We start from the raw sequence: 18,356 nt of genomic DNA on the forward strand, positions 1-18,356 counted from the left end.
AGCAATGAATAATGAACCAACTTACCAAAAAATGATAAAATGACAAAGATAAAGTTCAAACAAACATCCCAGGCATAAAATAGGTCCAAAAAATACCTTTTTCCTGAATTCTTGTGGTATTCCCAATGGTAACCTAGCAACAGCCTTCATGGCATCCTTCCACTGCTCAAAGGCGCTCTCACCAGGGGGAGGCTGAATTGAGAACCGCATCCTAGTATCGATTTCTGAAAAAATAAAAACGTCCAAATGTAATCCATGTCTATTACATATGCATTGGATTCAGTCAGGTACCAGTATCTTCAAACTGGATTCTGAAAAAATTGACCAAAATTAATGTGATCTGACAATGGAGATCAGGAGTATAATCACCCAGTGTCAGTTGGATTCAATTTTCAGGGTCTCTTTTTAACCTGGATCTATTATCTGGGCGATGAAATAAATATCAATGGCACAATGCATTAGACACTACCACAATAGGACTCGAGAGCTGTTATTAGGAACAACGGACAAGAAACAACGCAAGTGGTCCTCGCAGACTGATTTCCATACACTTAAACAGAATGCAGCGTATGAAGGATTTCTCGTTTGTATTATGCAACGAAACTGCATCAACATCTGAGACAAAAATGTGTCTGGCGTTCGAGATACTCAATCTTCTCCTCAAGGTATTAAACAAATTCCTTAAATTGTATCTTGGCATGTTAAAATTGGTTGTTTTTCAACCACTCGTTGGAAGTAATAGAATTTATTTCTGAAGTGTCAGTTTAGCTGATTTGACAAACATGAGTTTGTGCTTTTCCTGAATTCAATAATGCTGATTTAAAGAGTTTCATCGTAAAAAACTAACACAGAATTTGAGGATTTGGTCATGAATCCAGTTAATTATTATCATGTTTAACTTTCGGCTAAAAACACATTTTTTTAAATCACCTCCATTTCCTAAACATTTGCAACCTGATAAAGAACAGAAAGTAGCATCCAAAACAGTTCCACGGCCGTGAGATGTGGTTTCTGTTTCAAGACTAATCATACTCTCTGCCGTTTCTCAAGACATGTATTGGTGTTGGATAACAGTGAAAGACATAAACTTGTTCTGACTTCAATTTCGGTTTCATCTCCAACTGTCCAAAAGTGGAGTAAAAACTAATTGAAATAATTAATTTTTACTCCTCTTTTGGACAGTTAGAGATAAATTTAGTTGAAATAAATTACTAAACAAGTTTAAATATAACATTGAAGATAAAATGACATTAAAAACAGATTAAAGTGATGTAATATAAATTTTAAATACATACTATTCTGAACTCAAAAGAATGCATGCCATTACAAATCAACAATAGTTGTCCTTGTGTTATCTGTTTAAGGACACTTAAGAACATCTATTATTTTCTCGAATATTGTCGTACAAGAGTAAAACATTTCACCAACTCATTAAAGACAATTCTATCTTAAACACAAGCCAGTATACAAATGACGTAACCAATCTTGTCAAAGCAAGAGGAAATAAACCCTGCTGTCTGAAAACATATAATGTGACGTACAAGAATTAGGTGATCCTTAACTTGTTTCGAGTAGTATAAAAAGCAATACACTACATGCACAACTAATGACCACCCAAGTTATCATTTTCTACCTTGAAATATTTCAACCAGACTCTAAAATACTTCATTTTGAGATTCAGAAAATCAAAGTGGCAAAAACTATCTGGACCTATATAATTTGACTGACTGACTGACTGACTGAGTTTGGTTTTACGCCGCTTTTAGCAATATTCCAGCAACATCACGGCGGGGGACACCAGAAATGGGCTTCACACATTGTGCCCATGTGGGGATTCGAACCCGGGTCTTCGGCGTGACGAGCCAACGCTTTAACCATTAGGCTACCCCACCGCCCCCTATATAATTTGATACATTACATTAGAATAAACCTTGATTTTTTAAAATTTAAAAGACAAGTGACGAACATGCCACCATATTCAGATAGATTTCTGAACAACACAAAGAATCCAAACTGTTTTGATAAACACAACAACAAAAGTATAATACCAGTTCTTCTACTGTTCAACAACAACCTGTGATGTGTGTGTGTGTCTTCACATTTGATCAATGTCGTGCTGTCAGGTTAGTGAAGCTAATCTCATCACCTACAAGATGGGTGTGCATGGAGCTTGGCATCTCGTCCATATCAACAATTAGGAAGATATTAAAACCTCCTGACATAAGGCTTCCATTGCACAATCCCTGGAGGCCATTGTAGACAGAAGGTGTCCGTACATTAAGGAACCAATTGTGTTGGCTTGAGCCCAGCCTTAGGGCATGTGTTGGTGAGAGCTTTTAGGGAGTGGATTTAGGAAGATTTATGATAAGGGCACGGACAAAAACTGCTCATCATGTTTAACAATTCAGTGTATAGTGTTTACACAGTGTTTCGTCTTTATTATATCTATAAAACATATCCCTATGAAAATTGAAAACAAACACTATAACTATGAGATGTAATTATGATACATAATTAATGTACATATTGGTTCTGTTAATATTTTTGTAGTGAGTGAGTTTAGTTTTATGCCGCTTTTAGCAACATTCCAGCAATATCATGGCGGGGGACACAAGAAATAGGCTTCACACATTGTACCCATGTAGGGAATCGAACCCAGGTCGTCAGCGTGACGAGTGAACGCTTTAACCACTTGTCTATCCGACTGCCTCCAATATTTTTGTAGGCAAATGTACCTGTAATGATATACAGAAAGCAACAAAACTCTTTCTATAATCATACAAAATCTCTGCAAAAAAGAAGAATCTGTTGTTTGATTTTCTTCTATATCACAATATAAAATTATATAAGTGTACTGATAATTAATACAAATTATGATAGGGACTATATGGTTTAACAAATCGTTTAACTAATCTTTTAACTGTTCACACCACAAGGTAGACAAGGAAGACCAAGGTAGCCATCAGCTGTAAATCAGTCTCTAGGGGATTATGGCTGATGTAAACAGTTGATTTATGTGCCATGAGTGGGTGTGTCTTAAACAGGTATACTTTGGTCCAGATTAATAACAATAAGCCACTTTGTTCATTTTTACATATTTTGGGGGGAAAAAGGCAGATGAAAAATTACAACTTAGATTTACTCCCACTTTTGTTCTGTTTTATTTAGAAAATATTGAAAGTATTTGGAGAATGTCATCTTACGTTATTAATTTGAGGTACAACATTGTGGTTGCTATGTTGCAAATGTAATGTCAACAGTTTTGATACAAATTTAATCAGGGAATATATGTACCTGAAAGCAGGACAGGTTGAAAATAATACGACGACTCTCAACCAATCAGAATCAGGCATTCAAGTGTGAGATAAAGTCTATATTTATATGCACCCTTGGGTATAACAGAATTGTCATTCCTTTGCTCCAACAAACAATAAAAATCTTTAAATAGAAATAACCAGATATGTCACAATAACCTGTACAGAGCATACAACATTTATTTGGTTATGTTATTCCAAACACGACCAAAATATAAATAATACCTATTCTTAAAAGCCAACATTTAAGTAAAATAGATTTACCATTTCTATTTGTGTTTCAAGCTGAAAATACAATTCCCTGAATATCGGAATCTTAATGAGTATAGAAACTTTACATGATATTTTTAGGATTATAATCACTGATTTGAGTGGCATTATAGTAGTTGTCATTCGTGCTTGACAACGGTACAAGAATCTGTATTGAAACGTGACACCCACAAATAAAAGAAGTTGTTATTCATAAAGTTTGCCAACATAGACTTGAATAAATACTTTAACGAAAACCTTTGTTGTTAATACATCAAAACGTCTTGGGCATCAAAGGTCACTGTCTATATTCTCCCCATTCAAAAAACAGTACTAAAAAACACACGTTACTTCGTAACTTTGATATATAGGATCTACCTATGTTTTGTAAACTGCATGAATCCTTCTTGGTATCATCTGGTATTACAACTCAGGTTAATCCTTCTTGGTATCATCTGGTATTACAACTCAGGTTAATCCTTCTTGGTATCATCTGGTATATTACACCTCAGGTTAATCCTTCTTGGTATCATCTGGTATTACACCTCAGGTTAATCCATCTTGGTATCATCTGGTATTACACCTCAGGTTAATCATTCTTGGTATCATCTATTATTACACCTCAGGTTAATCCTTCTTGGTATCATCTATTATTACACCTCAGGCAGGTTAATCCTTCTTGGTATCATCTGGTATTACACCTCAGGTTAATCCTTCTTGGTATCATCTGGTATTACACCTCAGGTTAATCCTTCTTGGTATCATCTGGTATTACACCTCAGGTTAATCCTTCTTGGTATCATCTATTATTACACCTCAGGCAGGTTAATCCTTCTTGGTATCATCTGGTATTACACCTCAGGCAGGTTAATCCTTCTTGGTATCATCTGGTATTACACCTCAGGTTAATCCTTCTTGGTATCATCTATTATTACACTTCAGGTTAATCCTTCTTGGTATCATCTATTATTACACTTCAGGTTAATCCTTCTTGGTATCATCTGGTATTACACCTCAGGTTAATCCTTCTGGTATCATCTATTATTACACTCCTCAGGTTAATCCTTCTTGGTATCATCTATTATTACACTTCAGGTTAATCCTTCTTGGTATCATCTATTATTACACCTCAGGCAGGTTAATCCTTCTTGGTATCATCTGGTATTACACCTCAGGTTAATCCTTCTTGGTATCATCTGTTATTACACCTCAGGCAGGTTAATCCTTCTTGGTATCATCTATTATTACACCTCAGGCAGGTTAATCCATCTTGGTATCATCTGGTATTACACCTAGGTTATTACTTGGTATCCTCTGGCAGGTTAATCCTTCTTGGTATCATCTGGTATTACACCTCAGGTTAATCCTTCTTGGTATCATCTGGTATTACACCTCAGGCAGGTTAATCCTTCTTGGTATCATCTATTATTACACCTCAGGCAGGTTAATCCTTCTTGGTATCATCTGGTATTACACCTCAGGTTAATCCTTCTTGGTATCATCTATTATTACACCTCAGGCAGGTTAATCCTTCTTGGTATCAACTCAGGTAGGTTAATCCTTCTTGGTATCATCTGCTATTACACTTCAGGCAGGTTAATCCTACTTGGTAGCAACTCAGGTAGGTTAATCCTTCTTGGTATCATCTATTATTACACCTCAGGCAGGTTAATCCTTCTTGGTATCAACTCAGGTAGGTTAATCCTTCTGGTATCATCTGCTATTACAACTTAGTTAATCCTTCTGGTATCGTCTGGTATATTATAACTCAGGTAGGTTAACCCATTCAAGAAAATCAATGTCTTTAAGACATAAATTTGCAGACTGTTGCCGAACAAGTTGGCATGAAGTGGCACTGTAGACACCATTGCGTGACAGCGCCCCATACACAGACACCTAGAGCTGGCTTGGCTTCAATGTGCATGTCACTGCTGCTTCTGTAAGCCAGTTATTGGATTCCGTCCACAGATCTTGCTCAGCAGGTCCTCAACAGAAACTTCATCCAATGTGATTAATGTATACTACTCAAAATAATTAAAGAACACTGAATTCTTTTCATATGTTGTTACTCTGTCATGGAGTTTATTTTCATGCAACTTTCAGTATTATTCCAGCAATATCACGGCAGCGGTCACCAGAAAAGTGCTTCACACATTGTACCCATGTGGGGAATCAAACCCAAGTCTTCGGAATGAAGAGCAAATGCTTTAACCATTAGGCTACCTCACCGCCCAACATTCAATGTTACATACATGACGTCACAAAACATCGTTACGTCAGATCTTCAGATGCTTTATGGGGTAAAAAAATATGATTTCATTTGAGACTGGCACTAACCATTCCCTCTGAAATTTTGAACGTAGTTATTGATCATCCTAGTAAGACATCACAGTTCCACATGTGGCACTATCAAGACATCTTACCACAGGTACCACATTGGGCATTACTCAAATGCTTTAATGTTGGACGATTGCTAAAAGTGCTACAGAAATGAACACAGCTGAAGAAATCAGCTTCCTAAAGAATTCACTGATGATGAAAGGAATCAAAGAATCATTTCATGACCATAAAAGAGAATTTTGTAACTGATAACATTCAGACCTTTATGGCTGCTGCCAAGAAAAGGAAGATCGCAAGAAAAGCGGTGATGGGAATCCGGCCATCTTTGATAATATTTCACATTTAAGGAGGCAAATCTACAGAATTTAGAAATTTGAGATGATGGCGCTTTAGAACATATCTTTCATGAATTATTTATAGTTTGGCTATTGATGTATTTATACGCCTTTTCTTCTGAGAAAAGGCTAATTTAAAGGTATCAACTTTCCTCATTTTAACCAATCAGAATTAAACATCTTTGAATATCGTGGTAGAATATATAACAGCAAAACCCAGAGGTCACAGAGAATGCAGAACCTTTCCAGCTTTTTATATGATTAAAGATTACAGTTTGATATTAAAATCGTCAGATGCAAAATGTTTACCTTAGAATGTTTGCTGTTACTTTAATGCTATACTTGGTGTATAAAAGCAGCCTGTAGGTAACGTCTAGATACGACAAACCAGTGGTTGATATTGTGAACAAAGTTCCATGGGGTCATTGTGACACACAGTAACCAGTTCACTGACCTGAACACCATAAAGCCACCTATTTGACATGGACCCGTGAAGGTCCGGGTAAGAATTGATCTTCAGTAATCCATGCTTGTCGTAAGAGGCAACTAACAGGATCGGGTGGTCAGGCTCGCTGACTTGGTTGACACATATCATTGCATCCCAATTGCACAGATCGATGCTAGCACAGGATTGTCTGGTCCAGACTCAATTATTTAGAGACCGCCACCATTTAGATGGAATATTGCTGAGTGCAGCGTTAAACTAAACTCACTTACTCACTATTTGACATGTGAGTGAGTGAGTTAAGATTTTAAGTCACATTGGCAATTTGGCATGTGGGACAGCGGGTTAACTTAGCTGTTAAAGCATTCGGTTATCACAACATGATATTGCTGGAATATTGCTCAAATCGGCAAAAAAACTGATTCTCTCACTCACTCATGCAAAGAGATATGGCAGACTCACTAACTCACAATCACTCACTCAGCATACCTCACTGCATGAGTATGTTGACTCACTTTTGACCTGCATACATTGTGGGAGAGCTGGGTGCCGTTGTACAAAACAACCATAGCTCTAAGGTGATCTTAACTCTGATACCTTAACATAGACCCACGACAGTCTTAGCGTCAAAGTTGTTTTGTACAACGGTACCTTGTCTTCATCCCCACCACCCACAAGGGGCGTACAAGCAGTTTGAATTGACAAAGTCATTATTTTATTCGGAATTTACCATATATCTCGACATGGCAAGAAACGAAATATTGCCTCTAGGATCAAACATTCAAACTTATATACATACTTACTAAATAATGCATTTATTCAAATGACAGCACACAACTTAGTATTTATAAATACAGACACAAAAACATTTCAAAAGGATTCAAGTATAATTATTCTTATCTGTGTGCTCAGGGAATATCTATACATTTTCTTATACTTGACCGAATATTTTGGACATATTATTCAAAATATGCTTCCCAGAAATGACTACCTCCAGACAATCGGAATGACGATCGGAATAATGACCGACTCATCCATGTGTCATCCATCAAAGAATTCAATAGTGGATATATAACAGGGTGTTATCATCTATAACATCTGTACGAAAACACTCAGTAGTTTAGACATGTAAAACAGTGACAAATGTATGTATCTGCCCAAATCCTTCCACTAGACTTAGCAAATACATTCATCGTACATCTTCGTATAGTCGTGAAGATAAGTTGATAGGTAAACAGCATGCCTGCACGGAGAATTGGGCAAGTGGGACGTTTACAGAGTTGATCGTAGATATGAGTAATGCTTTCAACATCACAGGATTTCAGTTAGAATTTGTTTCAAGCAGCTTAAGCTCCATCTTTAAAATGACTTAAGGGATCGGGTGGTCAGGCCTGCTTGTGAGTGTATTGTGATGTACAAAAGATTTGAGTTATTGAGTTAGTAAGGTTTTACACCATTCAACCAATATCACTAAAGGGCCACCAAAAATAGGCTTCATACATCATACCTATGTGGGGAATCGAACCCAGGTCTTTGACGTTACGAGCAAACGGTTCAACCACTAGGCTACCTCACCATGACGGAATGTACTGGGGCTCGATGACCTGATGAAGCATCTTCAATCAGCTGCAACAGTCGGACTCCTTCACCCCTAGTATCCCCACTGGGGGAGGGTTCAGTATCCGTCTCGGCAGGACTACTTATCTGACCTCCAAGCTATCTCTAATTCATTACAGCAAGCCACAGAGACCTGGATCACTAACTGGCACCTAATGAAAGTTTAATCAGCTTTCAGTATTATTTCTACCTTCATTAAGACTCACCAGTTAACAATCAATTTGGTTTCTGTCTATTGAAATGAGTCAATACATTCCTGTCATGATTAAAGATTTTGTTTTGTTTAACGCCGCACTCAGCAATATTCCAGTTGCATAGCGGCGGTCTGTAAATAATCAAGTCTGGACCAGACAATCCAGTGATCAATATCATGAGCATCAATCTACGCAATTGGGATACAATGATGTGTCATAATGAAATGGGGCAGAATGACAACGCATACTCAGGGATGCCAACCCTAATTTAGCCCAATTAGTATTTTGGCAAAAAACTGATGCAAAAATTAGTATTAACCCAGGGCTCCAGATAATTTTTGAACACCAGGAGTACGTACTCCTTATTTGTTCAATATAGGAGTACTCGAAAACCTTAAGCCTGCATTAAGAGTACTGAATGGAATTTAATGGAGTATCAGTAATCTTGTGTTTCGTTTCATATATGCACCACAACATTGCTACTCTTGTGTAAACAGGTCAATATACAATAAAACAATACTTTTCAGATAAATACGTCTGTAAATGATTCTAAGACCGTACACCATTGCCGTGGTGCGTATCTGCTACGTTTTATAAATTATTTCCTACCGTATCGAGCAAATTTTTTATCCGTACATACACTGATACAGCCCTTATCTGGAGCCCTGTTAACCTTTTCAAAGAATTTTCATATTTAACACAGAGTATATAGATATTCTAAGAACTTGTTATTAACATTGAATTCACCTAAATCAGTAGTAAGTATCCACATATTGCTTGATACTGAATAAAATGTGGTTGCAATTTATTGTGTATGGTACATATGCTATTGATAATTTAATTCAATGTATTTTTTTTTTAAAATCGTATATTTTTACTGCTATCGTAGTCGCGTATTTTTAAGTGGTTTTTCATCACCGAATCACGATAAAATCGTTATGAGTTGGCATCTCTGCATAAAATCAGGGATGACAGGACAGTACTACAGGACAGTCTACAAGACATACTACAGGACAGGGACTACAGGACAGTACTACAAGACAGTACTACAAGACAGTACTACAGGACAGTACTACAGGACAGTACTACAAGACAGTACTACAGGACAGTACTACAGGACAGTACTACAAGACAGTACTACAGGACAGTACTACAAGACAGTACTACAGGACAGTACTACAGGACAGTACTACAGGACAGTACTACAAGACAGTATACCAAATTCAATAGTTATGCTAATAGTTGTGCTGATTCCTGGCAATGCTGGTCCATATTTGAGGTGAGGTGAGGAGAAATTGGGTTTTACGTCGTGCTTGAGAATATTTCGCTCATATGACGACGTGCATGCATGTGTATGTGTATGTGCGTCTGCTTGTACTAGCCCAGACTTAAGCTGGTTTTATAGTCCAACCCACTGAGATACCATGCCGCAGTGAAGCATGAATACACATTATACTGACTCCGAGCCGACCAGTCCTTGTTGTACCCATTAATGCCGAGCGCCATGCAGGGACCAACAAGTACCATATTTTAACGTCTTTTGGTATGACGCTGTCGGGGATCAAACCCGCGACCTTCTGCTCTCCGGTCGGATGCTCTAACCACTACACCACGGAGGCGGTCTGGTCCATATTTGTATATTTAAGACAGCAACATAGTACTGGTATCTCACTAACTCTGGCAGTATAAGATTACCTGAATGCGATAGTAAACCACACATCTCGGCTTTTCCTGATACAATCAGAGATATGTACATGACATGAAAGGTCGTGTATGCACGATTGGGTAGGGTGCTGCAGAGGAGTTGGGAAATTGATGCGAGTGATGCGAGTGCCTGATAAACACATGCATCGCTTATCTGAGCCATGGCCAGTTATTGATTAATTATCTCAAATGTTCAGTTTTCATACCATGCCTGATAAGAGTGAGTTTAGTTTTCACATGCATCGCTATATCACTGAGCCATGGCCAGTTATTGATCAATTATCTCAAATGTTCAGTTTTTCACTACGACAAGCACCTTTTATGGCAAAATCTTTCTTTGGAGGGTCTCTTTCTTTGGGCGAATGAGTGATTTTAGTTTTACACCACACTCAACAATATTCCAGCTATATGGCGGCAATCCCATGATAAACAGCATGAGCATTGATCTACGCAATTGGTGAGGTGAGGTGAGGTGAAATTGGGTTTTACGTCATGCTTGAGAATATTTCGCTCATATGAGGACGTGCATGCGTGTGTATGTGTATGTGCAGCTATTTGTACTAGCCCAGACTGAAGCTGGTTTTATAGTGCTAGCCCACTGAGATACCATGCCGCAGTGAAGCATGAATACCCCACTCACCATGAATACCCCACCGAGCCGACCAGTCCTTGTTGTACCCATTAATGCCGAGCGCCAGGCTGGGAACAACAAGTACCATATTTTAACGTCGTGTGGTATGACCCTCAACCTTCCGCTCTCGGGCGGACGCTCTAACCACTACACCACGGAGGCAGTCCTCTATGCAATTGGTGGCTGTTTGGATCTTGTATTGATTGTTATGTTACACGGAGTGTTTCCTTGGTCATAGCCATCAAGCACCATCACTTGACGCCCTTGCATTTCTGTAATCACCATATAATTCAAACATCCTTTAATCTTTGGGGAGTATTTCTTTAGTTTCCTCTTGATATCATTGTAATATCTATGATCAATGTTTAGGACTGGGAAGGATTAGATTGTGGTGTTACACCACACAGCAATTTTCTAGCTATATGATGGTGGTCTGTAGATAATCAAGTCTGGTCCAGATAATCCAGGGGTTGAAGTCATGAGCTTCAATCTACGGAACTGGGATACAGTAAGTGAGTGAGTGAGTGAGTGAGTGAGTGAGTGAGTTTGATTTTACGCTGCTTTTAGCAATATTCCAGCAATATCATGGCGGGGGACACCAGAAATGAGCTTCACACATTGTACCCATGTGGGGAAGGGATACAGTGACATGACATGACCTTCATCACCCAAGTCTGCAAGTCTGACCACTCGATCCAATCCCATTGGTCGCCTCTTATGACAAGCATGGTTTCTTGAAGACCAATTGTAACCCGATCTTCAGTGGTCACCTGGTTAGGGAATACAAGCACACTTCTATATCCTATCAGTCCTCATTAACAGCTAAAGGCAGATTCAATGGGGATGTAGTGAAATCTTTATGAATGGATTACTGAAAGCCAGTAACAACACCAGGTGTTCATCAAGCAGTAGAGGCAGCCAGGTGGCCTAGAGCATTCACTCATGCCAATGAGCCATGTTTGATTCTCTACATGGGTACAATGTGTGATGTCCCATGCTGTTTTTGCTAAAATATTGCTAAAAGCATTATAAAATCCAACTCACCCACTCATTTCATTTCCAAAGCCACTCCAACAATAAAACTAACTGTTGGAAAATTTCTAATGAAAAACTAATTCCTACTCTATCAAGTGTATAAACTTGCATGTTGTTCTTTCAAGTAAACCATTCAAGTGATACATTATTGTAGCTTTGATCATTGTTTAACACCACACTCCTTAATCTTCCAGCTATACACATGATACAACAGTGTCTGTAAATAATCAAGTCTGGACCCAACAATCCATTAATTCCCATTATTTTGGGATACAATAACATACATCAAACAAGGGCTTGCCTGTTAATACAAACATTTATGGAGACCATTCAGGATCTTCAAGGGTAATTTTTATTGTCCAGTACCAAATCTTAACATGCATTTATAAAATGTCATTGATTCTAAATTCTGTTCTTGAAAGGCATTTAGAAGTTTGACGAACATGAATACATAATACCTTCTTTTAATGGATAACTTCTTTTTATCTTTTATACCACCTTTCAGAGCTAATTCTTGCTCCATCATCAGGTGAAGAGGTGCAAGAATTAGCTTTGAAACATAAAGAATAAATAAGCAATAAGTTGTTTTCCATAAAAACGTGTCATGTATTCAGATTGTAAATTCAGTTTAACAGAAAACATAACTTAAAATTGGTAGGAAAGAGGTGCACATCCTGCTCCTTGAATGACCTCCAGCAAACCTGAAATACTTGTCCAAATGGCCACCTAAATACAAAATATATCACCCACCCCAATCAGCGACCTGGTAGATACTTGATCTGCTGGTATGTTACAGGTACACCTAAATTCAGCCAAGCCAGCCACAAGTCACAGATTATCTCGACTGTATTTAGATCTGGTCATAAACTGGTCCTAATCCGCTCATGGTGGGCGATTGATTTGCTGGTCTAGTCATCAAGGGAGCAGCAAGATGTTGCTTAAATGGGGTCGGAGAGGGCTGCACCGAGAGACGCTATCGATCCCAGATATGAAGGCACATTAATAACCACGTCAGGTTTGTATTATGACATTCTGTAATAACAAAGAATAAAATAGAAGCTTTGCGCCTCAGATGTTCTTCCACTCCACCAGTCGCCTACCCCTTGAAGAATCGTTACCATCATGACAACGGAACCCTGTATGTAACGGCACACCCATCTTGTACAACCGACGACCATGCATCATTTATAGATCATCCATAAACACAACTAAAAGGAAATCGTTAATAACCCAAACTAGATATACACCCAGCGACCATGCATCATTTATAGACCATCTATGAACACAACTAAAAGGAAATCGTTAATAACCCAAACTAGATATACACCCAGCGACCATGCATCATTTATAGACCATCTATGAACACAACTAAAAGGAAATCGTTAATGACCCAAACTAGAAATTAAATCCCAGACCACATGATGCGTCTGAGTAGATACAATAAAACCCGGACCTCGTCGATCAGTCGTGAATTCTCCATGCAACGTGCGGTTATATTCAGAGCAGGCAGGAATTACTGACACGTTTTCATTCCGATCTTATCACTAATTGAAATAAAACAGACCAATTCCTTTTCCCAAAACGATAGGTGCCGTGAATGGGGGATAAGGAGTAAGATTGGCAAAATAGAAATCGCGTACTATCTGAAGCGATCTTGCCATTGTATCTTAAAACGTTGCAACAAAACTTCAAAAACACACAGCTACATAAAAAAATCACTATCCGAGCTCGGTCTCCATCTACAAGTTTCGTCAACAACGCTTGGCACCGAGTCGCTAGGGAAAATACAAACGTCTTTTGTGTCCAGTAATTTCCGGGTGAGAATTCCTGTTGCGGTAGGCATATATATCACTACATGACGGTATAGCTTAGCTGACGATACTCACAAAAACATCGTTAAAACACGAAAGTGAATATCTTCCATGTGTACAGTACTGTTTGAATTGTATTCCGGTTGACCAACACAACAACTGACAGGCGGCGGTTATGACACTATTTCACACCACCAAGAGTCGTGAAAAACATAGCAGTGGGTATCGAAGCCATTTTGCAAAGTTGACCAATTTTACAAAACCTGAGAGCCGAGAGAATATTACAAAATACCATCGATGCTATATTTTCACACTGACAGTCGCATCAGAATCAAATCACAAATCCTGCGCCGTATATTTCAATATTACTTGTTTTCAATTACCTGAACGGTCAATCCGCCTGGGAGAATGCAACTGGGAGTCGCTGCCCGTCCGTTTACCATGCGCACTTCGTGAACGCACGTGCGAGCCGTTGGGAAGCTGAACATGTTTCGGAGAAGCCCTCATTCCACTACACATTCTCACGGTCTGTTGATAAATGAGCGAGGTCCAAACAATCAATAGCGATTGGCCCGGGGGCAGCACGCGCAAGACTGCTGCCAGGAACCGTCAACCGTCGTTCGTGACAGTGTAATCGTCTGCTCGCGTGAACCAACGTCCACCATTAATCAGTGATGTCATTTCGTCCCAGCACCCCGGGGAACCAGATGCACTTTCAGATCCGAGCCGTTACTTCATATCATCCTGCGACAACATTTAAGGGTTTCAGCTATAATGGAAAACCCAAATCTGTTGACAGCTAAGGTCCCTGGTGAAACATTTGGGGAAAAAACTCGTATGGAGATCCTGAGCGTTTTGTGTGATTTATCGAAGTTATAATTAAGTCTTCAACCATACGTGTCAGCGATGTAAAAACCCTCAGGCGTGTTTTCTAATAAATAACGATTTCTTCGTGAAAATACTGGCAGAACAGCAGAAAGAGTAAGTGCAATAGTATGCATGGGTGGAAGTCTATCCATCACTATCCCACTGGGGGCTATCCACGTCTGATTGATCGATACACATCTTAGTATTCATCTTATGAGCTGACTAAACAATCTTCAGACGTACTTGTTCTCTAATACAACTGATGCATTTCTGCCAATATCCTGGGAGTTCAACGTTGATTGGAACAGTATGTCTGTATTGTGACACGGCGTGTTGGGTGGCTGTGAGAGGAAAGCCCGAGGTTGTGAATGTCTGAGATTTCCACCGATTTCTTGAAATTCACGAGTATCGTCATTTTGCATACACAAAAAGCCGCGAAGATCCGGGTTAGAACTGATCATCAGCAACCATTGCTTCTTGTAAGAGGCGACTAACGGGATCGGGTGGTCAGGCTCGCTGACTTGGTTGACACATGTCATCGGTTCCCTAATGCGTAGATCGATGTTAATGCTGTTGATCACTGGATTGTCTGGTTCATACTCGATTATTTACAGACTGCCACCATATAGCTGGAATATTGCTGAGTGGGGAGCTGAACGACAAATGATTGTGTATTATATAATACCCATGGCCATGAGACTTGGGTACCATTCAAGGGACGCAACTCTGCACAGAAGCCTGCGGTGCTTGAGGCAACAACCTGGGCCATCCGTGTTTCTATCGTATTGTGATAAAAAATCTGACGTCACTATTGATTTTTGCATGACCTTCCAACAATTCGCCGGGCTAGTGTCAAGATAATGTCCCTATTTTATAGGTATGTCATACTACAACATACGTAAGTGTGAAAACATGAAAACTGGTGCTCAATACAACGTATCGCGTCGTCCCATTGTGCCTTAAGCCAGACTGACTGACTGAATTTGGTTTTACGCCGCTTATAGCAATATTCCAGCAACATCACGGCGGAGGACACCAGAAATGGGCTTCACAAATTGTACCCATGTGGGGATTCGAACCCGGGTCTTCGGCGTGACGAGCCAACGCTTTAACCACTGGGCTACCCCACCGCCCCTTAAACCAGTCAGCCAATTGTTGTAGCGTTTCTATACACGGTACTATCCCCTATCAACACTGGTGTTTTGCCTATAAATGTCGGTCAGGTACAACTTATCCTCGTGACACCGCGTCCTTGACCTCGAGTCCTGATACTGTCAGGGTGGCTGTACTGACGGTGGGGTAGCCTAATGGTTAAAGAGTTCGTTCCTCACGCCGAAGACCCGGGTTCGATTCCCCACATGGATACAATGTGTGACGCCCATTTCTGGTGTCCCCCCGCCTTGATATTGCTAAAAGCAGCGTAAATCCAAACTCACTCACTTATTAACACACGTGTACGAGTTCCAAGTAGCCTTGAGGGACAGACTGAGTTTGGTTTTACGCCGCTTTTAGCAATATTCCAGCAACATCACGGCGGGGGACACCAGAAATGGGCTTTACTCATTGTACCCATGTGAGGATTCGAACCCGGGGCTTCGGCGTGACGAGCCAACGCTTTAACCACTAGACTACCCTACCGCCCCAGCCTGGAGGGAATGACGGTTAATACACAGATGCTTCTCGTGTGATGTTCTAAATGGATTGGGTGGTCAGGCCCACTGACTTGCCTGATAGTGCGTCATTTTATCGCAATTGAGCGGATTGATGCTCATGATGTCAATCACTGGCTTGACTGGTCCAGGTTTCGGTTATTTATAGACCGTTGTAATACAGTCGTAATATTTAGAAGTGCGCCGTTTAAGAACAAAAACACCCAACGACCACACACCATATCGCCCATCACATCAGCATGCCTATTAAGGACAATACTGCCTACAATAACGCTTCAGCAGACCCATGAAGATCTGGGTTAGAATTGATCTTCAGTAACCCATGTTTGTCATAAAAGGCTGCTAATGGAATCGGGTGGTCAGGCTCGCTGACTTGGTTGACACGTCATCGATTATTTACAGACCGCCGTCACATAGCTGGAATACTTTTAGTGTGGCGTTTCAACAAAAAACAAACTGTTTTAGCATTCCGATATATGACAGTGTTGCTTTGTGACGCATCTTCTGTTTCAGCACTTCTCTATATAATAATATTGCTCAGTAACGTATCTTCGTGTTTCAGCACTCCTTTATATAACAGTGATGCCTAGTAACACATCTTCTGTTTCAGCACTCCTCTATATACCAGTGTTGCCTAGTAACGCATCTGTTTCAGCACTTCTCTATGGCAATGTTGCCTAGCAACGCATTTCCGTGTTCAGCATTTCAGTATATGACAATATCGCCTATCACCAGACTTCCAGGTCTCCGACCCATACACTCCTTCCAACGACCCTATCCATGACATTACCGCCTACCGCCAAATATCCACGAGTTCCAGCGTTCCTAAACATGACAACATTACTCCGACGACACAGATCCCTAACAAGATTTTGTCAAGATCCCGTGAGCTGTCAGCTTCCATACCAACTCGCCCTCTAGATACGCCGCTTCAGCGTTTCCTAGCCCGTCACCTCGAGACAGTAACGTTGGTAAATTGTCAGCTTCAACTACTGCTCAAACCTAATCATTTTGCACGCCTGCCAACCGAATATATATTGATGGGGACAATTATGCTTGAGGCCAGGATGCTATGAACTAACCAACAAGGCCACAGCGTCGTACTCTCTTATAGGCATTCTGACTGATAGACTGAGTTTGGTTTTACGCCGCTTTTAGCAATATTCCAGCAACATCACGGCGGGGGACACCAGAAATGGGCTTCACACATTGTACCCCTGTGGGGATTTGAACCCGGGATCTTCGGCGTGACGAGCCAACGCTTTAACCACTGGGCTACCCCACCACCCCTAAAGGCATTTGGAAAGGAGGCCGTTTGGGTTCTTCGTCGCTTTGAATAGTAATATAACGGAGTGTCGTCTTCTAATAGAAAAGCTTTAGATGGCAGACTGGTACTGAGGCGGTTTAACTCTATGGCGTAACTCAGGAGCAGGGGTATGGTGTTGACAAACGGAGACAAGTTGTCCAAAACATTGCTCTATTGAATGTACAGAATTCGTCTTCATTTTCAACAAAATTTAAAATATATTGTTGGAAATATTACTGCGATACAAAACGGACCGCTAATTATTGAACAGACCCGTGAAGATCCGGGTTAGAATTGGTCTTCCGTTCCCCATGCTTGTCGTAAGAGTGAGTGAGTGAGTATGATTTTAGCAATATTCCTGCAATATCACGGCGGGGACACCAGAAATGGGCTTCACACATTGTGCCCATGTGAGGAATCGAACCCGTGTCGTCAGCGTGACGAGCGACGCTTTAACCATCAGGCTACCCCACCGCCCCCTTGTCGTAAGAGGCGACTAACGGGATCGGGTGGTCAGGCTCGCTGACTTGGTTGACACATGTAATCGAATCCCAATTGCGTAGATCGATGTTCATACTGTTGATCACTGGATTGTGTGGTCCAGACCCGAATATTTACAGACCGCCGCCATATAGCTGGAATATTGCTGAGTGCGGCGTAAAACTAAACTCACTCACTCAATGATTGGACAGCTACCATTTCCGTGTTGTTAGTGAGTGGAAAGGGTTCTACGCTGCATATATTATCAATCAGGATATCGATGTACACAGTAACCTTAGCGCGACGCCAGTCGTAGGTCTCTGGGCCCCGTTCCTCAAAGCAATCGTAGCGCTACGAC

At 40.3% G+C, this 18,356-nt stretch overlaps 1 protein-coding gene across 1 annotated transcript in view; it reads right to left on the minus strand.

The window, feature by feature from the left end:
• The window catches only part of LOC124291092 (TBC1 domain family member 30-like), a 131,466-nt gene that overhangs the window by 25,337 nt on the left and 87,773 nt on the right, over positions 1-18,356 (minus strand). The window contains 1 exon segment of the mRNA XM_046727994.1: positions 97-224. Within this exon segment, the coding sequence (XP_046583950.1) occupies positions 97-224 (128 nt within the window).

This window comes from Haliotis rubra, unplaced genomic scaffold (assembly GCF_003918875.1).
Source record: "Haliotis rubra isolate DU_JTF1 unplaced genomic scaffold, ASM391887v1 Scf481, whole genome shotgun sequence".
NCBI classification, from domain to species: Eukaryota; Metazoa; Mollusca; class Gastropoda; order Lepetellida; family Haliotidae; genus Haliotis; species Haliotis rubra.